Below are 22275 nucleotides of genomic sequence, written 5' to 3' on the forward strand. Positions count from 1 at the left end.
TATAAACAATATACAGAATTATGCTTGGTCAAGCGTTACACCAATTCTGAGCAATATTGCAGCAGCAATCTTTTCAGTACGTCAAGCATTAGTGCCACCATGCATTCACCCAAGCCTGGAGAAACCCATGGATTGCCCTGTCTCTCTGGCCTTCAGAAGACTCCTCAACACTTGGCTCTTTGATCAGTAGCAGCAACCCCCCCCCCCCCTCCCCCCAGCGCCTTGAGACGCTCACAGGTATGTAGTGCGCTCTATAAGTGAACTGATTGATTGATTGATTGAGATGCCACTGTAGCGTCTTTATACAGGGTATGGTTCTCTTTTCCAGAAATAACACAACTTAATCAGCTTCTTTATCCCTCATTACGAGTATCGCGCATTTAATGCTGGTTACCGGTTTGGGTCAGAATCTACAATTTGGGCTGACATTCTCACACCAAATTCCAGTGATTGTGAGTTTTTTGGCCCAGAATGTGGACTACCTGCTCAGACCTAGTGTATCAGCGCTTTTCTGGGCAGTTTTTTCCTATTAGCAGATGAAAACTGCCGACATGTTCTGCCTTCTGTGAGTGGACTGAAAGCGTCAGTGGGAGGACTGATGGGGACGTTGGGACATGTGCAGGTTTCTGTCTGACCGAGCATTGCCTTCTGCCCTGTAATACTGCAGGGGGCTGGAATGGGCTAAGCTGTTATCAGGCCTGGTTCTAGCAGGGGGGCCGGGTGGGCCAGGTCCACCCAAACATGACCTTTGGCCCACCCAGTCACTGCAGAAGAAGCCACACAAAAGGCACCTCTTAAGTGCTGCCTCAATTTCAACGTCGGAACGTCGTTCTGTTTTTTCCGCTGTCTTTAAAACTGAAATTGATTGGTGTGTTTTGGGGGTAGAGGTGGGCGAGAAAACAGATTAACAGGTAGAGCCGAGCTTAGACTCTAGCTTGGCCCTTGGAGCCCAGGCTCAAGCCGAGCCCTGAAAATGTTTGCTATGTGAAACATACAACAAACATCATGTCAAATATGATACAGTGTCTTCAAAATTAAAAAAATTGTTTCTTTAACACATAGAAGCTTTGAAATTTGTCTCACAATATAGCGCTGCACTGAGAGGTACTTATTAAAAGTGATAGTTTTAAACATGTCATTCTTACCCCATCCTTACACTGGTAACAGTGCCATTAGTGAACCAAGAGGCAAGACAGTTGTCATGTGGACCTTGTAGGTGGCCCAGATTAGTATAGAGCAACATTAGTCTATTAAATCAAACACAATATGTTTTTGTATAGTTGCTTTTCTGATTCATGTATTTGAATGGGCTTTCACGCGCAAACATGAAGAAAAACTACTTTTGATTAAATAAAATATTTGCCCAAGCACATACAATTCAAGCGGGGAAGTTCCAAATTATCCAGGTTTTATTTTTTCACTTTGTACAAATCAGCCAATAAATGGCTATCTATTTGTAACTCCTTTTTATGTTAATGCTTTGTTTTTACTACTTTGTGCAGTTTTCTGCTGTTTTTATATAGTGTGAACTCAACCTGGAGATATCGAAGCGCTTTACATGAAAACCAGTTACCTTGTACAGGTCACCTTCATTTGATTTAGGCACTGGAGATTTTGCCCAGAATCACAGGATGTTAGGGCAACCTTGTTACTCAAACCTACCTTATTCAGTTCCAAAGTTGGAAGATCTTGTCGTAATGCCACATCCTCGGTAGATTGAGGGTGGCAGGCAGAGGTACATGAAAGCTTGGCTTGGCTCATTATGGGCTTGAAGTTCCAACAGGAACTAATGCTGAGTCAGAGCCAGGCTTCAGGCTCAAGCCCGGATCAAGCTTTCAGTACCAGTCTTCCTAGTGCAAAATGTCAAGGCTTCGTTGTGGTAAAAGGGTCCTCCTTAACCTTGAACTACTATTACACTCTGCTTGGAATCCTGGTGCTGGTGCTAAAGCCTGGCCAGCTGGATATTATAAGAGTTGGGCTGTTGAGTATAGACATCAGCTCTTACTATCAAATAACTCTCTAAATGCACTGTATGCCTGTTTGGAAGAAGATATAATGAAAATCTTGGGTTTGTAGGCTACCTACAGAATTGACAAAAATCGGGGCCGCATTGGCCCACCCAAATGTCCCTTGGCCCATCCAGATGAAAATTCCTAGAACCGGGCCTGGCGGTGATGCTGCCAGCATCCGCAGACCCTACAGCACCAAAGTGAGGTCCAGAATCTTGAGGCCCGGAATTATTGTATGCAAAGTTTTCGGACCCTTTATTTCTACGCCCAACGCGACATGAACTTGCAAGACGTGAAGTTACTGCTCCGGGCAAAATATCACAACTTGTAATAAGGGCCTGAGAGTCGATATCATTTATTATTTAAGACAGCTGTTTTAGCTGTCTACAAGCATTGCATCATGGTAGTGTTTGCACCACTAACAGACGAACTTTCGAGCACACATACAGTTTGAGATCAGAGTACCATATAATTTATTTAAAACAATTTTATTTTGCATTTCGGATGAAAACAGTTAACAAGACACATTGCAGAGAAATGCCCTAGAGCCTAGATAATATATCAGACTCACACAACATAATTAATTAATCAGTGCTGGCTCTGCATGATATTGTTTTTTTAAATTGGGTGAGATGAATGGAACTATTGTGGTATATTTTATAATGTTAGTACACAACACCATTGCATTTCCATCACTTCAAATCTTTGCCCCAATTATGAAATCTAGCTGGACACTGTCTCGTAAGGAGGAAAACTATGGAAAGAAGCTTACTGAATACAGTGGCATGGACAGCGAGGCACTTTAGCACCAGACAAGCATTGTTGAATGCGAACTATGATTGAATCTTTCCCACCTGTTGCAAATACAGACCACTCTGATAAAGAGAAAAGCACGAGTACAGAAGTTCTTTAATATTCGGTCCTAAATAATAGACTTCCCATACATCTGTGTAGAGCCTAGAACATACTTTTAGATTTCTGCATTTCATCTCATCAACATATTTTAGCAAGGAAAAAGTGAAAACAATTTTTTGTAACATTAATATTACTCTCAATTAATGCAAACCAGTCGTACTAAAATGTTGAATGTCATCTCAACTCCATAGCAGCATTTTAAAAGGAAAATAGAAAATAGGGAAAGGTGCTTGTGCTTTAAAATTTAAGAAAAGGATGTTGGCCTTTGATGGCAGGGTCCCATCATGCACATCACAATCAGTTAGGCAGTACCTTTGTGGGGCTCAGTTATTTAAAGGATCTATTCTGATGGGTACATCTGTCTGTGGATTCAGACCTATTAGACTTGATGTAGAATTAGTATTAAAAAAGTCCATCCTAGCATTCTTTCAGAGAATCATAAATTGTAGAATAAAGTAGCAAATGTATCCACACAACTCCCTGACTTGTCTGGTTCTTCTTTCAATCTCCCACTTCTCTAGAATGTTCCTTTAACTTCACCAGTGTTATCGCAAAAAGTTATTTTATCCCTTTAAACTAACCTTAGTCCGTAATATACTCCGTTCTAAGCCTGTAACATGATTTCCCATTCAGCTGAATCCAATGCTTTTTCAGAACACAGCCTAGTCACAACACAGCCTAGTTGTTAGCATCTCTGTTTCCTAGGCAGCATGCACTAAGTGCCACACATCATTGGCCCTGCTTCGGCAAGCCTGGTCGACTAGTCCCAGTTTCACCATGCACTGTAGTCCTTGACTTCACATCTTCAAAGAGGCTGTTGAAACTGCAGTGACAAGCGACAGAACACTCTAGGCTGCACAGCCTCCTGGACTCTTCACGTTGGGCAATGAAACATCCATAGTACCAGCATGGTCTGTAGAAGAATTTGCTTTCGATCAACCAGTCAGTATTTGTAGTTCAAGTTTGACATTTGTATAGCGCCCTATATACCCAGAGGGTCTCAAGGCGCTTGAGGAGGGGGGGTGCTTTATTTATCGAATATCCATGTTTTAAGTTGTTTTCTGAAGGAGAGGTGGTTCTGAGTAAGGCGGAGATGGGTGGGGAGAGAATTCCACGTCTTGGCCGCTAGGTAGGAGAAGGATCTTCCCCCCATGGTGGATTTGTGGATGCGTGGGATTGCGGCGAGGGCTTGAGTGGATGATCGCAGTTGGCGGGTGGGGGTGTAGAAATACAGGCGAGTGTTGAGGCATTCGGGTCCTAGGTCGTAGAGGGCTTTGTGTGCGTGGGTAAGGAGACGAAATGTTATTCTCTTGTTGACGGGGAGCCAGTGGAGGTCTTTCAGGTGGCCGGAGATGTGGGCTTGGCGGGGGATGTCTAGTATGAGTCTGGCTGAGGCGTTTTGGATGCGTTGGAGTTTTTTCTGTAATTTGGCTGTTGTTCCGGCGTAAAGGGTGTTTCCGTAGTCCAGTCGGCTGGTGACCAGTGCGTGGGTGACCGTTTTTCTTGTTTCGGTGGGGATCCAACGGAAGATTTTTTTGAGCATGCGTAGGATGTTGAAGCATGATGATGAGACGGCGTTGACTTGTCTGGTCATCGAGAGGGAGGAGTCCAGGATGAAGCCCAGGTTACGTGCGTGGTCCGTAGGTATGGGTGCGCTTCCCAGTGCCGGTGGCCACCATGAGTCGTCCCAGGCGGAGGGTGATGAACCTAAGATGAGGACTTCTGTTTTGTCCGAGTTTAGTTTTAGACGGCTGTCCTTCATCCATTCGGCTACTTCTTTCATCCCTTCGTGTAGGTTGGTTTAGGCGGTGTTTGGGTCTTTGGTGAGGGAAAGAATTAGCTGGGTGTCGTCTGCGTAGGAGATGATGTTGAGGTTGTGTTGGCGCGCGATGGATGCGAGGGTACTCATGTATACGTTGAAGAGGGTGGGACTGAGTGATCATCCTTGTGGTACGCCGCAGATGACTTCGGATGCCTCTGATCTAAAAGGGGGGAGGCGGACTCTCTGGGTTCTTCCGGCGAGGAACGAGATGATCCAGTCCAGTGCTTTTCCTTGTATTCCGACGTTGCTTAAGCGTTGAATAAGGGTGTTATGGCAGACAGTATCGAAGGCTGCGGAGAGGTCAAGTAGGATGAGGGCGACAGTCTCTCCGTTGTCCAGTAATGTTCGGATGTCATCTGTTGCTGCGATGAGGGCGGTCTCAGTGCTGTGTTTGGCTCGGAAGCCGGATTGTGAGGGGTCGAGGAAGCCGTTGGACTCGAGGAAGGCGGCGAGCTGGCTGTTGACGGCTTTCTCGATGACTTTGGCGGGGAATGGGAGGAGCGAGATGGGGCGGTAGTTCTTGAGTTCAGTGGGGTCTGCTGTGGGTTTCTTCAGGAGGGCGCTGAGTTCGGCGTGTTTCCAGCTTTCCGGGAAGGTAGCAGAGTTGAGGGAGGAGTTGATGACCTCTCTGAGATGGGGTGCGATAATGGAGTCTGCTTTGTTGAAAATGTGGTGAGGACATGGGTCGGTTGGTGATCCTGAGTGGATGGAGTTCATGAGGCGGATGGTCTCTTCAGTGGTGATTGGGTTCCAAGCGCAGAGGTTGTTGACGGGGTGTTTTAGTTCGGGGGTGGGTGGGGTGGACTGGGTTCCGGTCTGGTTTATGAAGCTGTTATGTATGTCTGCGATTTTGTTGTGGAAGAATGAGGCTAGGGAGTCGCAGAGGTCTTGGGAGGGAGTGATGTCGTTCGTGCCGGTGGTGGGGTTGGTGAATTCTTTGACAATGTCGAATAGTTCCTTGCTGTTTTGGGCGTTGTTGTCGAGTCTGTCCTTGAGAGCTGATTTCTTGGTGGATCTAATCAGTTGGTGGTGTTTGCGGGTAGCGTTCTTGAAGGCTGTCTGGTTGTCGGTGGTTCGGTCTTTTCTCCAGGCTTTCTCGAGGGTGCGGCACACTGTCACCTCTAGGGGCATCTGGGTTCTTAGGTCCCTTGTCTCAGTCGAAAAAGCCAGGTCTTGAGCTTCTTTCTGAACTCTGCCAGGGAGGGTACTGTTTGGAGGTAGAGGGGTAGGGAATTTCAGGTCTTGGTGGCAATGTAGGGGGAGGAGCAGCCGAGCTGTGGCTGTGATGGATGCAGGGGTTGTGTGCCTGAAGGCGAGTGAGGCAGAGTGCAGGTGTCTTCCAGGCAGGTGGAAGATCAGTCGATAGTTGATGTAGGATGGTCCGTAATTGAGTAGTGCTCTATAGGCTAACATGATGATTTTGAACTGACATTGCTTCTGGATGGGGAGCCAGTGGAGTTCCGTGAGGTAGGGTAGATGTTAGTCCATTTGGGGAGGTCCAGGATGAGTGTGGCTGCTGTGTTCTGTATGGTCTAGAGTATTTTTAGGAGTTGGATGGAGATTCCATCATAGAAGATGCTGTCCGTAGTCTTGGCAGCTAGTGACGAGGGCCTGCGTGATGGTCTTCCTGATATCAATAGGGATCCATCTGAAGATTCTACGGAGCATGCAGAGGGTGTGCACATGGTCTGTCTGAGTGGGGGTAGGCCTGAGTTCTGCTGGCCACAAGTTGTGGTCCCATATGGAGGTGTTTTTCCGAAAGATCAGTACTTCTGTTTTGTTGGTGTTGAGCTTGAGGCAGCTGCCTTTCATCCAGTTGGTTACGTCTATCATTGCACTGCGGAAGTTGGTTTTGGTGTTGGTGGGGTCCTCATTTGAGTGAGAGGTTTAGTTGAGTGTCATCGTCTTAGGAGATTATGTTGAAGCCATGGGATATGATGACATCTGCCAGGGAATCATGTTAATGTTGAATAGGGTGTGGCTGAGGGAAGATCTTAGGGTATGCCATATGTGATGTCCTGGGGTGTGGAGGAGAAGGAAGGCAATCAGATATTCTTTATTCATCCTGAGAGGAAAGAGGCAATCCATTTGAGGGGGTTTTGATGTATGCCGGCAGTTTGGAGTCTGTTGATGAGGGTATGGTGGGAGAATGTGTCAAATGCAGCAGAGAGGCTGAGGATCAGGGCCACGGTTTCTCCTCAGTCAAAGAGAGATCTGCTGTCATCTGTGGCGGTGATCAGCATGGTCTCAGTGCTGTGGTTCATTACAAACTAATGGGGTAACTCAGAAGGCCAAGGGACCTGGGTACACTTCGATACAAACAACAATTGGGCTTATTGGCAAGGATAAAAAAATAACAAGCAGGGTATCCAATACCATATCTTCATCAACATAAATTGATTTAAAAAAAAGTCATCCAATGACAATGGTCTATGTAAATCAATTCAATTCTTTATATTTTCCTTATCAAAAAATACATGCAATCAATAATTACTTTCTGGTTGCTCCATGAAGTGCAAAGAAAAAGTGCTCATAGGAGTGCTCAAGTGTGGGATGCAATGAAGGAAGAAAGAATAATTAATCTGGAAGTTGCAGGAAACATTAAACACAGTGGCATGCAACGTGCCACTGTGATCAGCCTGCCAGGAAAAGTCTCTCAAGTAATCGAGGTATATCCATATATGGTCAGTTGGCCGATGAATTGAAGCACATCCATTATTAGGATAATGAGAACCAATCCAGGCTTGTATAATTGTGTTGACGTTTCGACCCAGATGATTAATATGGCAATTGAAGACATCGATAGCGGATCTTCATCAGGACTAAAAGAAAGTAATGTGGGCAACCTTCAGTGGTGTGGTAAGACTCTGTACAAAATCAAGTGCATGAAAGGGCCAATAGGCTCCTGGTCCAGCCTTACATATAGGCAGAAGACTTAAACAATATAGTGATTACATCCAAAGGTACCTATTGAACAAGTTAAAATTAGTATGAAATCAGGGGTGCAGGAGCCATAATTGAGTAAGTCAGAATGGGTCACTGGCTTCATAATGCTGAGTCACGTTTAGAGGTGTCCCTCTTTGATAAATCAAAAATGGGTCATTCACTTAGTAGCACTGTATATAAGTGTATATTTTCCTCGCTTGGAAACAGAAAATTTTCTGAGCCGGTGCTGTATTTGGTGCAGAATCCAGATTGTGAGGCGTCGAGCAGTTGGTTGAGTTCCAGGTATCCAGTGAGATTTTTGTTGGTGGCTTTCTCAAGCACTTTGGCTGGAAAAAGGGGCAGGGAGATTGGTTGGTAGTTTTTGATGCTGGTTGGGTCGTCTGAGGGCTTTTTCCGGAGGGGTCTGACCTCTGCGTGTTTCCATCCATCTGGAAAGTTTACTGTGGAGATGGAGGTGTTGAGGATGCTGGTGAGTTCCGATAGGGTTGGCTAAGAGGTTGAAGAGATGGTGGGGGCAGGAGTTAGTGTGTGCCCCAGAGTGGATGGACGACATGATGGTAGATGTGGTCTGCACAGTGAGTAGAGACCAGGTGGTGACTGTTTGACCGGTGTTTGCTGGTTGCTTGAGGTTGTCAAGGCTGGGGGTGGTGGGTTTAGAAGCAGAAGTTGTTGTTGATCATGGCTATCTTGCTGTGAAAGTAGTCTGAGAGGGATTAACAGAGTTTTGGGGAGGTGTGGATGGTGTTCTCTGTGGCTGGAGGACTGGCACATTTCATGGCAGTCTTGAATAAACCCTTGGTGTGGTGGTTGCAGTGTCTATGCGGTTGGTGATGGCTTCTCTCTTGGCTTCCTTGATGCACCTGTGGTAGATGCTGAGAGCTGCTTTGTGGATGGCTCTGTCAGAGGGGTCCTTAGAAGCTCGCCCTCGCTTCTCGAGTCGGTAACAGTTGTACTTGGTGGTTCTGAGCTCTGGGGTGTACCAGCTGGCTAGTTGTGAGGCTTTGTTGGTTTTGGGTGGTTTATGCACGGCAACTTTGTCAGCGCATTTGGTGATCCAGACTGTGACGATCCAGCTGGCTTGGATGTGATCTGCTGAGGTTTCGGATTGCGAGGTGCTGAGGGATTGGGTCAATTTCATCTTGGTAACTTTTCCCCAGCTGCTGTGGGTGCCCCTGTGGTGTTTGGTAGTTGTGTTTGAGCTCTGCCGGAGATGGTAAAGTGGACAATTTTGTGTTCGGGCCAGGTGAGCTATGCGGTGTGGGCAAATTTGAGTCTGTCACTGGAGATGAAGTTGGCCTTGAGTGTGTGTCCGGCTTTGTGCATGGGTTCATTGGGGGTGGCCAATGTTGTTGAGGTTCTCTAGGTGGGAGGTGGTGTTGGTGTTGATGGGGTCGGTGATGTGGAAATTGAGATCACTGAGCCATTAGCCCTAAGCCACCTAGCCATTGTGCATACAGCAACCCTCACCTTCTTGGGTGTCTGGGATTATTCAATCTAGCCCTGGTGTCTTGACTGATGCTTTCATCACTTGTTCCCTTTGCTCTCTGCATAGTACTTGTAACTAGGTATAAAGTTCTCTTTCGTGTCCTTAAAGAGCAACCTTTATCAGCAGAGTCTGCTGCCAAAATAAAGTGGTGGGGTAGCAAGGGGCAAATAAATAAAAAAATCCCTAACCTGCTACTCTGGCTGCCGGCCGCCTCGGTGCTCCTCTCTTCCATAAGTCTCGGGGCCAGCACATTATTCCTAACTGCCCACCCAATTCAGATGAGAGAACAGCGTCTGAATTGGTCTGAGCGGCCAAGTTAGGCGCTCACTAAGAGACTGGGAGCCTGTGTCATTTGTCCACCCACTATAAAATACAGCTGGGTTGGAGAAATCTAAGTGACATGTCGACAAATGGCCAAACTGACATGCACACCTACAAGTACTGTGCACTCCTCCACCCAGTCAAGAGAGGATTCCCTGGCCCCGTCCTAACTCTGCAGCATCAGCTGCCAGTGAAAAATTCAATGATAGGAAAAATGTTTTATTACTGTTTTATATTTCTTTCTGCAGTGGGGCAACGCTCCTCTGCCATTACGGAGGAGCCGCCGCTGACCTTTATACTGCTGTTTGTGTAAACTGGTGCCTCTAGTTATCCTTAGTTTGTCGTAGTGTTGTACTCCCTATAGTCAAAAGCACAAGGGTCCACTGAAGGTAGAGTAGAGCCCATTTCGGACTTCAGATGGGTGTTTCCCAAGAATACTTCTGGGAATATTTCAAAGATGTGTGCCATAAAAATACCAATAAAATATTCATCAACATACAAATAAAAACAAAACTGTTGCAAACGGCAGGTTAAGCAAACTGTTATCAGCACAGTTGGAACATCTAAGGTCTGGAACAGAGTATAATGTGAATGTTCTCAGTCTACCTTTACTAAAGATATACACCACAAGCTCTTCTCTTCACGGGGAAGAGCCGGCCTGGGGATCTGGGGCCTCTCTTGAGTGAAAAGGATGCCCATACATACTGTGATTGTGCGGTTTATGATGCCCTCATTTTTAAAAATATTCCACTCAAGTCTTCCTCAGTATATGCACTCTTAGGGCCTCATTAGGCCTCATTAGGACCCCAGAGCAGGAGGGAACCTCCGCATGGCATGCGGAGTTCCCTCCTGTGCAATTAGGATGTGACCGCCACCCTGGCGGTCACATCCTCTATTTTTAACATTGCGGCGGGTGCGGCTTCAAGCTGCACCCGCGGCAATGTTAAAAATGCACGCATTGCATTTGCATGCAGTAAGAGGCTGGCACCGTGCGGTGCCTGCCGCTTTCTGCATGCAAATGCAGGGGGGTACCATAGGAACCCCCATGTGCACCCTCACCCCTCCTTCACCTAGGGGGCCCGCGACGGGCCCCCGTAGTGAAGTTCCGTATGCTTTTCCACGGCAGAAAACCCGCCGCGGAAAAGCATAATTTACAGGCCATCCTAATATGGTGGACGGTGTCTGGAAGACACCGTCACCATATTAGAGCTTTTCCGCTGCGGTTGTAAGCCGACCGCAGTGGAAAAGCTGCGGACGGAAACCAGGACCCACCAGCAATCCTAATGTGGCGGTGGGTCTTTGGTCAGTCCGCTGCGGTTTTTCCGCATCCTCTGGGCCGGCGGTGGCTTCCGCCGGCCCCGAGGATGCGGAAAAACCGCAATCATAATGACCCCCTTAATGCTTATGCCCTCTCCGACCATGTTCATGGCTTCAAGTTTATTCCCTGATACTCCGAGTCCTTTCAGTTTTCTGACGTAGTTGTACGAAAAGTTTCAGATGATGCAGCCATCATCCAATGGTGCCTTCTCGTCTAGTTTCTGTTTGGATGCACCAGGAATCCCGATTTAGGTATGATTGGAATATATGTATAATACTGGAAAGGTGGGATTTTTACTCTAGAATCCCGCCACAGGTCGACTAGACCTTTTTACCTGTCATAGAGTGTAGAAGGCAATCTTTTTCAACACATCAATTCGAACTACCTCCATAGCCTTCCCCAAAGAACCACTGACAAAAAGTCAAGTTTGAAGATTTATTATAAAGCCAAAAGCAGTTGTGTATATAAACACCTCAGTAAAAGATTCAGTATATATACGGGCACTAATACAAACATAATCCTACGGAAGAGTCTCAGTCGACTAAGAAACAACACAAGTATAATTTCCAAAACCACTAGACTTGCAAGGATTGCTATAATCTGGGTCTTGGTAGGCATCGAAGAAAAGGAGAAATACATCCAGATTAATCTGTCCCTACACTATACTAAGTGACATCCTACTTAACAGAGTTCCCTCCAAACAAAGGTGTCAGCCGTGGTGACTTCCAAAGAAGTTCACTCACTCAATTCGGACTTAGCCTAAGGACTCATCTCGCATAGCAAAGCTCTCTGCCTACCCAGCATCTTTCTTCGCCCTCGTGCGCATCTGCTCTGCTCTCCTCCCGGGGTGCTGTCCCTCATACGAAACTCACAATTTGGACGACACGCCCTAAGGGACGCCCCTCTCAAAGTATTAATTTTCAAAGTAACTTCATTACGACATCTTCATCCTTGTTCGTTGAAAAACGGCCTTCGATCCCAGAGTCGTCTCCTCTTGAAGTTGCTTCCCTAAAATTCCGCAGCCACTCCTCCAGGTCTGGAACTACCGTCCTAACGCTCATACACAATGGGCCCTTCTCTACTATCTCTGGTTAACCTTGCACCTGCAAAGGAACGCACATAAATCGGGTCACAGTAACATGCTACTTGCAATTAATTCTCTAAAGCAACCTTCTAGGAAAAGACATTTCCATGATTTAATGTTAAAAGAAACATTCTTAGTTCGGCCTACACAATCCTCTCTCCCCACCTGGGCCTCTGCACGTTTTCGAGATGTCACCCTCTAACATTGGCAAACAGTTTCGTTCATTAGGCCTACATCATTATAGCAAAAAGAAAGAATACATTTTCTAACTAAACACTTCTATGTCGTTACATGAAATACAATAGTGAATTTCTAAACATGCATTTAAATACATCAATGCCTATTTAAGCATCCTTTAACTGAATTAGTATTACTCTACAAACACATTTCTAAGTTAACATGACATTAGTATTTCAAAAGCACTTTACATTACAGCTATGTAAATTCTGGTACATGAGTTCATAGCTTGTGTCACATTTAAACATGATTATAAACCTCTATATATGCGGGTGCTGATTACTCGTGAATATGGTGCACCCCTAAAATTTCTAACACGGTTTTGCGCTCTCTCAATACTACAGTGAACAAAAAATGGTGGAATAGAATCTACGCAAAATACCAGGTGTCAAGTTTTTCAAGCATGTTTATCTTCGATTTTTTGCTATTCTCACTTTGGATGTTGAACAATGAAAAAAGTATTTTCTGCTTATTGTGGGAAACAATCCTAATACCCGTATCAATCTTTGGATTCGGAAGGTCTACTTGATTGGTGTTTCAGCTTCTCTTTCTCAGTCTAGTAACTATCTGGGATTTATCCTAGATTCTTGCTTTACCCCTTACAAACACGTTGTCGTGTTTATAATCTGAACCAACAATTATCGCTCTCCTTTTCTATTTTTCCTTTGTTCTTTTACATTCCATTTCAGAATTCTCCCTTGGGACATCTTTTTTAATCAGTTGACGCACTGTGTGATTATTTTGATATGTTGCATGTTTATTTTGAAGAGCTACTCATTCTATTTTTCTGAGAGGAGGTCGAGTGGGTGTTTCTAAAAAAAAATAATAGGATTACAATAAAATCATCGGTTTATTCATTGCTGTCAGTTCTGACAGCTGTACAGCTGAAGAAACCTAAACTTGAAAAAAAATCAAGCCTGTGTCCGTTAGCACAACCCTGCACCTAGAAATTGTCTTTAGAGTGAGCATTCCACTTTTTTAGAGTAACCAGCGATGGGCAAATGCTCGTTAATTTTAACCATAAGGAAAACCTTTTATTACCCATCTGGAAAATATTTTTCCTGGTGGAGAAATCATTCCAGTACTCTACCAAACGTATGGAGGTGTTCCTGGGCCTCTTCCACCCTAATTATATTTCTTATGCCCCCCTTTCTTAGATATAAAGGTACCTGTGCCTTGTAGGTTGGAATTATATTGTATGACTACCCAGATTTACAACTTTGTCATTGTTCACCACTTAAGAACTACGGGTGAAACTGTGAAGATGGAAAATATTGTTTATGTTTAAATGAAATGCTCCTTGTTTTGAATGGAACTATTCCTCTGCATTTTAATTTTACTCCGGAGACAGGAATAAAGCTTGCAGTCAGAGTATGTAGTTTTACTATTCCAAGTTCTTTCCCCTCTGCATCTAAATATAACTATTTCAAAAGAACAAGAGCAACCCATATGTCCATGCGAACTTGGTGTTAAGCTAAACTTATAACAAGTGTTCACATGGAACTCATTTCTGAAAAGAATTTCTTACTACCACAGAATATTTCTGTGTGGATTAATCAAACAAAGAGACATGAATATTTAAACACAACACGTCTTTTATAAATGAATTGAAAAAAGATTTATGTAGCCCAATTATTGCTGTCACAGAACTCAGTTCAGCCGAACTGAGTTATGTATTCTCGTATTGCAAGCAGGGTTGAAATGTCGTTGACACCAACTAAATGAGGAAGCACCAGAGAGCAGTCTGGCTGCTCCTTTTCCATTGTAAAGTGATCATCCAGATGTCCTTGTATATAGCAGTAACCTTTTCAAAAACAGAGTCACGTTATTGTCACCTCCTTTCTACATGTTTGGTTAGGGTTGCTTAACTTGGGTTTCTCTATCACTTAATTCTTATCACTAATAACTTAAACAGTATGCGCCTATGGGCTAGATGTAGGTAATTCTCATTTACCAACTCTAGAATACCGAATTTTACCGATTCGGTATTCTTGATTTGATAAATGAGATGTAGTTAAAAATTCGGTATTTTTTACCAATTCTGTAGGATTCGGTAATTGTCATTGATTCCTATGGGCCTTGAGGCTCATAGGAATCAATGTTAATTACCGAATCGGTAAATACCGATTCAGTAAAAATACCGAATTTGCAAGGGGGACAGGGTGCCACTTTGACACCCTGATGCACTCCTGATTCTGGCTTGTGTGCCATGTGACACACATACATGCCCTTAGGGCATGTATGTGTGCCACATGGCACAGGTGTACATGCACAGATGTGCATGTACACAGGAATTCGTTATTTACCACCAAATAGTATTTGGTGGTAAATAACGAATCGGTAAGGGCCTGTGGCACTGGTTACAGTGCCACCTACATGTAGATTTTCCGATTCGGTAAATTTACCGATTCGGTATTTTACCGAATCGGTAAATTTACAGATTCGGTGTATATACCGATTTCTTACATTTTCAGGCCCCTACATCTCCATCTGCAAATACCGGTCGGTAACGGCCGAAATCGGCCGTTACCGACCGGTATTTGCCGTCCTACATCTGTCCCCAAATGTTTTGTGTGAGAACGAGAATAAATAACTCAGCTTGGCTGACCTGAGTTCTGTGACAGCAAATATTGGTTGTGAGAAGTTGGCCTGATATATGAAGTCTCCAATTCTGGGGACACCTTGTATCAGTCCAAACAATCCTTATGGTGTTGGTTGTAAGTCAACCTTATAGACAAGCTATCCTAAGGGTAGCATGGACTAAGCAGCCTTAAAGGCTTAACTCAAGAGGGCATGTGAAGCCAGCTATTTTACCAATCACAATCCTGTAATATCAAATGAAAGGACACCACACAAGTTATATATTATAAAAATATATGTATTTATTACTAGAATAATCCTCTGTACTCTTTATGAGTGCAGAGGCACAAGCGTTTAAACAAAAGCACAGTTAAACATATAAAAGTTGCACAATTATGGATGAGGCCGGGGGGCCACGCAAACCATATATTAAAAAAGTGGTATAAGTATCACTAATCGAACAGTGGTCAGGCCTAGGGCCTGAGGAATCGCTGGGACCAATCGGGACTAGCAATGCTGAAGTCGGGAAAAGCCCGCGGGAATCGGGTGCAGTCTTGAAAGCACACATATGCACCAATGCAAAGTCAATGGTGCGTAAAAGTTATCGAGTTACTGTTTTAAGAGTCTTCCGACTGGACTAGAAGTACAAAACTTTAGACTTAGACACTAGAGGTGTATACCACTACAGGAGCACCGGCGTTCAAGAGTTACCTCACCCACAGGAAGCGGGTGCACAGGTGCAAAGTCGTGTCAGCTTTTGTCGTGTTGATCTATGGAGCCTGTAGATGATGATGCTGCAGGCGGCCAGAAGAGAAGTGTCCGGTGCGATCCAAGGGTGGATCAAAGATGAAGAGTACCTGAAAGCAGAGGGGACAGAGTCTGGGTCACTCCGCAGTGACCAGGGTGGAACCAGGAAGGAACCAGGCAATGTCGGGCGCAATCAGGTGGTTGTCGTGAAGCTTGTCTGCACTGCCACGTGGACTCTGGGGCACCGAGGATGTCCAGGAGTGGATCACGAGCTGTCCCATGAAGGCTCTCGCTGTCGGCGGTGTCGGCTTCCGGATTGGAGCAAACAAACCTTGGCAAGCGCAACCCACGCAGGATTCGAAAATCGCTACTTACTCGGACCAGGAAGGTCAGAGCGGGTGCTCCTTTTCAGGGTAGCAAGGGTCAGCCCAGAGCAACTGGACTAGCAGAGCAAATTCAAAGGTTCGTTGGTACTGGGGCCGCTAGCCAACGGGCAAGCGACCGGACCAACGCGTTGAGCAGGAAAATGCAAAAGGGCCCCACGCAACCCTCGTCGAGTGTGGAGGGGTGAGCTTCGTGCAAAAGCTGCTCAGGGCTGGGGCTTCTCAAACCCCAATGCACTGCGTCGAGGGAGCCTCGGGAGCTGCACGGTCAGCACTTCGTGGTTTTTCCAAGATGGCCGGCCCCACGCTTCAGGTCACCTCCACGGGTCTCAGATTCGCTGGGACTGTGGATCGGGCTGTTGGAAGGCAGGAACGCTGGGTCTTGTCGATCTCTGTTGCTCGAGTTCCGGCGGGAACTGCAACAAAGCAAATGGTGATGCGCTGGATGGTGCCTGTTTGCACAGGGTGGTCACTCCTTGACCACAAGGGAGATTCTTCAGTCTTCTACGTCGAGTAGGATGTCGAAGGGTCCAGAGTTTCGTTTCATAAGTTTCAGTCAGGAGAATCTGATGTGTGTTGGCACTGCTCCCACCTTTATTCCAAACTGGGGGGCAGGATTACCTGCTAGGTCCCTCCTATGGGTGGGGCCCAGGAAGGGGGTGGTTACACCCCTTTCCCTTTGTCCAGGGTCGTGCTGGGACTGGGGCTGGAGTACCCCAGAACCGGTTTGACTGGAATTTGCCGGGGACACCTTGTTGGCCCCAGGCAGTGTCTAGTTTCTTTCAGCCCTCCCTGCTCCAATCCACTATCACCTGTCTGGGGAGGTGTAGCACCTCCCTGCGACAGGAAACCTATTGTCCAGGCCTCCCCTGCCAAGTTTCGGTCAGCAGTAGGAGGCAGACTTGTGTCTGTGGCAGCAGCATCCATTTTGTGATGCTGAGGCTCTGGCTAGGATTAGCCGCGTTTTAGCGAAGTAACATGTCTTTCTCCCTCTAGAAGGGTGGAATGCTACCCCCGTCACCAGGACTGGCGAGGGGGTAGTATTCCAAAGCGTATGACACCTTACACGACATGTTTTGATAAAGCCAAACCAAAGTTTTGCGAGGATTATAATGCACTTAAGTGTATATGGTATGGCATTATCCCGGAACAGCTAAGGGAGTTGGTCCCGACAGCTGCAGACAGGCTCAGCTCATGCTAGAGCACCATCTCACATAAAACCAAGCACTCTGCCTCCAGGATTGTTAAGGCCTGCCATAGGAGTGACTTATAGGTACATATGTGTCCAGATATAGGTTTAGATATAGATATACTATATCTAAGTAAGGGGTGATTACACCACCTTGCCCCAGCTGAGTGATCAGCCAGTTGTGTCAATTTGGATAGCCAGCCAGGGATGGCAAAAGATATGCTGCAGCCCCTGGTAGGCCTTGGATGCATCTATGCCCTGGGCACCTATAGTGCACTGTACAGGGGCTGATAAGGTGACCCAAGCCAATTTAGTTATGCACCTAGGGTACATGGAATCCATTTTATAGAGAGAGCAGACAGCCTGGGGCCCTGATTAGCAGGGAACCAGGCCAACTAAGTCGAAAACCAGCTAAACACAAGGCAAAAAATCTGGGGTAACCATTGTCAGGTATCCACCTTCCTACATTGGTGTAACTCTACATTAGGAAATGGTGAATAGAACAAAATTGTACATTTACACTTATATGCAACAGTGCATTTACACGTGGAAAATCTACCTGTGTAAATCTATCTTTGTGACTAGGGATTTTTCATCTTTACAGTTACTTCTTTACCCCTACGGAACTAGTTGTCACCTAGTTGTAGTGTAGGGGAGGCGAACTCTGTTGTTTACCTCTATTTTCCCCCTTTTTTATGTTCAACACTTCAATATGCATTTCCATGACACCACACATCTTCCTACAATACTTACAACCGCAAAAAGTCCAGGCACCTGGCTTATTGTCCACTGTGGTTGGTGCCTTCTGATGCGGTGATGGTAATTATGTGGATTAGGATGTGCCATTTGTCGGCTCATCTGACGCTTGGGGCTCTTGGTGTCCCGCTATAACATAACACATGTTGTGAACGAGGCTGAATGCGAAAACACAGAGATCAAAAGAGATGCATAACAATAAACTGAACACATGCCACAGCAGCGTGACTATTTCTCCCTAGATACCATGTGTTTACTGTGTAATCCAGCTGTTCTCTGGTCCTCTTTTAGGGTGGCCCATGTGGAGTGTTGGCCGCGGTTCAAGGCTGTCTCTTGCAACGACTTATCTTCGGAGAAGGCAGCGATTCTCGGTAAGTCAGCGTAATATTCCAGCAGGACTTGCCACAACTCAAGTACAAGTAGCTGTTCTTGAACCTGGTAAAACGAGTGACCTTTAGAACGAGAAAACCACTAGCATGGCATTTTCAGTGCCTGTGAAATTGTTTTAGCTGATTTATTCATGTTCATTTGGGCTAAACGAATGTGCCTTTTAACTCATAGATTTGAATGCTTTACCTTTCCACCTTGGAGTCCCGTGACCACATAAACATTTTTCCCCACATTACTTGTATAAAGGGTGTCCCATGGAGAAAAGCAGGCTTCCAAAAGAATGCAATAAGGCATGGAAAGGCCACTGCGAGCATGGGGTCTTTCACAGAAGATAATACTTGTGAAGTGCATACGTTGCATGCAATGTTTTAAATGTTTCTTAGTTTAGCAAATCATTTTGCACTCCTGAGAATTCTAAAATATTCCTAGCTAAAACATGTTTGAAGATTTAAGAGCACTATTAACATATTGTTAACAAGATTTTTTAATTAAACACGTTTATATTTGTGTTTGTCTTTCGTCTGTTGTAATAATTCCATAAATTAGTCCCACAAACAAAAATCAGTTTCCATGTATAAAGTATCCTTCCGTCAGTTTTGGATTTTTTACGTGAGAAACAAAGGAAAGAATGTGGAATGTGTCACGGTTGACAACATTGTCTTCAAATGACATAAAAACTTTAAGGTCCAAACCAAGTCTAGCTAAAAGATAAAGATTACATTAAAGTAGGAACACAATCAGAATTGGATCAGTGGATCAAGAGTTAAAAATAATCAAAACAACTCTCCCCAAAAATAAATCATGCCTCCTTGAATCTTTATCTAAAGTGCCTTTGAATCGGTAGTTGTATCTCGTGAGGCATATTCCAGCCAGGCGATGAGCATCAAATCAAAGAATGTGGGAAGCTCCTGCAGATTATTGAATCAGTCATGAAAGTTGTCAAGCTACTCCGAACTGGTTTGAAGTGTGGAAGTGTCTGGAAAGTAGAGTTGATCTGGGTAATTCAAATGTGGTTTTATACATGTCACACCATGTTGAAGTCCTTTGCTAGCAGTGTTAGTTTCCCTTGAGCTTTCACCTTGTCTGGATAGTGAGGGTCATTCAAGCTTAAGGTCCTGAGCCTGAAAGCTGAGTGTCGAGGTCTTTTGAGCCAGAAGCGCGGTTTGAGTAAGCTTGCGAAGCTGGCTACTGCCAAGGTGCATGAAACTGTTTTTGAAGGTCTTAAGTCAGAGATTTGATCTTGTTCTGTTCCCCGGAGAACCAGTGTCAAAATTTGGTACAGTGACTAGACGTGATGAAAAGTTGTACAAGTGGTTAAACGTTGCAAGGGCTACCCACCTACTCAGGCTTATAGACTCTTTCTATCAGCATCGTGTTTTTAAGAATGGAGGACCTCAACAGAGGCATGACCTCAATTCAGCCCACTTTAAAAGACTTTTTCACTTCTTTCACCAGTAAACATTGGGAAATAGACAATACGATGTAGATGGGGACCTCCCCTCGATATATGAGCTAGCAATAGGAATAAAGTCACAGGGAGTGCTTCTCCGAAAGATAGAGGCTACCTATTACAAAAAAATTAAATTTAAGGTGGTAATTGCAATATGGAAAAAAATGGTAGAGCTTGTGAAAATACCCATATATAACAGATATACGCCACTGTGGCGATCTCCCCTTTTTCCTATATCAATGTACGATAAATTAGCTAGGCAATGGGAGGAAAAGGGAATTTTGAGACTGGGGGACCTCTATTTAATTGAACAAAGTTTGTCGTTCCTTGAGTTACAACAAAGGTACGGTATAGATGCCAGAACATATCTTGAATACAGACAGCTTACCAGCTTTTTAAATAATGAATAGAGACTATCTGTCAGCCAGTGACAAAAATTAAAAACATATATAAAATGTTGATCGCTACACTCCCTGATGATCTCGAGGTAGTAGAAACTAAATGGGCTACAAAAATCGGAGACCCTGACATTGATTTGTACAGCTCATTAGCTTTAGTTAAAGGGACATTTCTGGCAGCTACCCTGAAAGCCCAAAATTATTATACGATATACGACCTCTACTTTACTACCGCAAAACTACATCGATGGGGGAAAAGCGAGGATGATAAATGTCCCCGATGTGATCAAGGGCCAGCCGATACAATTCACATGTTTTATGGCTGTGATAAACTGGATCCTCTGATAAAAACAAATAGAGGCATTCCTGACAATATCTATAGAGTATAATTAATTTAACTCCAACCCTAATGCTGCTAGGGTGCAATGAGAAGGTACAATGTGATCACCGTAAGAGCAAATTTACCTTCATCGCAATAGCTCTAACCCTACTTCTCATTGCTACTCACTGGAAAGATGCAGACCCTCCTCAATTTCAAGCCTGGCTAGGTCGCTTGCTGGCCATATATCACCTCGAGAAATCATTATATAAATGCAAAGGCTGTGATGCAAGCAGAAGAGGTAATGGAATCTGGGCTCCCATGAAGAAATGGATTATAAGGCAATCTGCTATGTAACGAGACAGGCTGAATCATGGTTTTCAGATCTTGTGACAGGAAACAATTGATCTGGGATCGAAGATTTTTAATTTACTGGCTCTGCATTGTAAATATATATGAAATACTGAATAATAAACTCTTGCTGGATCAGATGCTAGTTATATTTATATATGTGAACTAGCAACCCGTCCCGACGTTGTCCAGGTATGAATTTCTGCCGGCCAGTAGTATATTGTTTTGTAGGATTTCGTTTTGATAGCATTTCTTATCTGTGACAGGCCTGTGAAACGCTCTGATTCACAGTGCACTGCTGATGCACTTAAGAGTGCGCGGTCAGTAGTGTGTGAACTCGAGTTTCCCTACTTTATTTTCCTTGCAATATTATATAGCGCAAACTCGACAACATGGCATGAGCACAATTTACATTACAGAAGAACACATTAATTTGTGGTAGGCACGGGGAGACAAAGCGGTTTGCCTGGAATCACAGGATGTTGAGCTGATACGAGATTCGAACTTAGCTCCCCAGCTCTAAAGTTCTCAATTCTAGAACTTCTGGTGGGAGTAGTGTCTAAAAGTGTATGTTGGTGCTGGCCATCAATGAGAGAGACCAGTGCATTTTTAAAATGGATGGTGAAAAAATATGAGTATGTTGCTGGAGATGTTGGCCGCCGTGCCACCAATCTACTTACCGGGGGAGGGAAAGTCCTTTTCTTGCTATTTTCGTGGAGGCGGGCCTTGTGTCCGGATGTAGGTGGAGCGAGGCCTGTGCGCAACAGAAGTGGAAAATCTCCAGTGTGCGCTTCAGGCGTCACCTGAAGTTAAGGCGAGATTAGATTTCCTGCACAATGGCCGCTGTTTGCGCTCCTTTCGGCCCTTGGGAATAGCGCCATGCCTGACCTCCATACAGTAAAGCAGGTGCACGTCGTTATGTCCGACCTTACGTCAATCCAGGCACCTTCAAGGTATAAATATGCCTACACTTGCCCTAGCAAACATACGGTGGTATGGAGCAGTTCGACTATCTACTTGCTCAACGCATCTCGCTACAGCAAGTGCCGAAGGAAGCCTATCCTCCAGCTGACGCACTGACCGAGAGGCTGCCTTTCTCTCGCTGAGAATCTAGCTCCAGTGTTTCCAAGCTCCCTTTGCGGGGTGTTGGGAAATCGAGTTCGGAGACAGAGATACCAGACCTCCTTCATTCTAAACCAAGGTACGGAGCTGATTAGACACTAAGAGAAATATTGGATAGGTTCTTGGCAAAGAAACTAAACCTATGCTACAACTCCCTTACTTGTGCTTTTCACAGAGACCCCTTTTTCCCTTAAAACACTCCAATAGACGTCTGGAGTGGGTAAAAGGATCAAATATCCGCCATAACTGAGTAGGACGAAAATCCTATGTATTAGTTTTTGGTTTGCTCAACGTTGAAGGATACAGTGTTCCAAAATATTGTGCACCTTATCTTTGTTTCCTTGAAACTTGCTCTGCAAACTTTGTCAACAAAATGACTGAAAACGAGACCGGTAGAGCTGCAGCAGCCCGACCGGGTTTAGACGTTACAGGTTTCCAACAAAAATTGACCC

The 22275-nt window shown here is 44.9% G+C and overlaps 1 protein-coding gene across 1 annotated transcript in view; it reads left to right on the plus strand.

The window, feature by feature from the left end:
- MINDY4 (MINDY lysine 48 deubiquitinase 4) overlaps positions 1 to 22275 on the plus strand; it is a 718486-nt gene that overhangs the window by 464984 nt on the left and 231227 nt on the right. Inside the window, exon 9 of the mRNA XM_086940895.1 lies at positions 18085 to 18164. Coding sequence (XP_086797021.1) covers positions 18085 to 18164 — 80 coding nt within the window. The remainder of the gene's footprint in view (positions 1 to 18084; positions 18165 to 22275) is intronic.

The sequence above is a fragment of the Lissotriton vulgaris genome, chromosome 10, assembly GCF_964263255.1.
Source record: "Lissotriton vulgaris chromosome 10, aLisVul1.2, whole genome shotgun sequence".
In the NCBI taxonomy this organism is placed as follows: Eukaryota; Metazoa; Chordata; class Amphibia; order Caudata; family Salamandridae; genus Lissotriton; species Lissotriton vulgaris.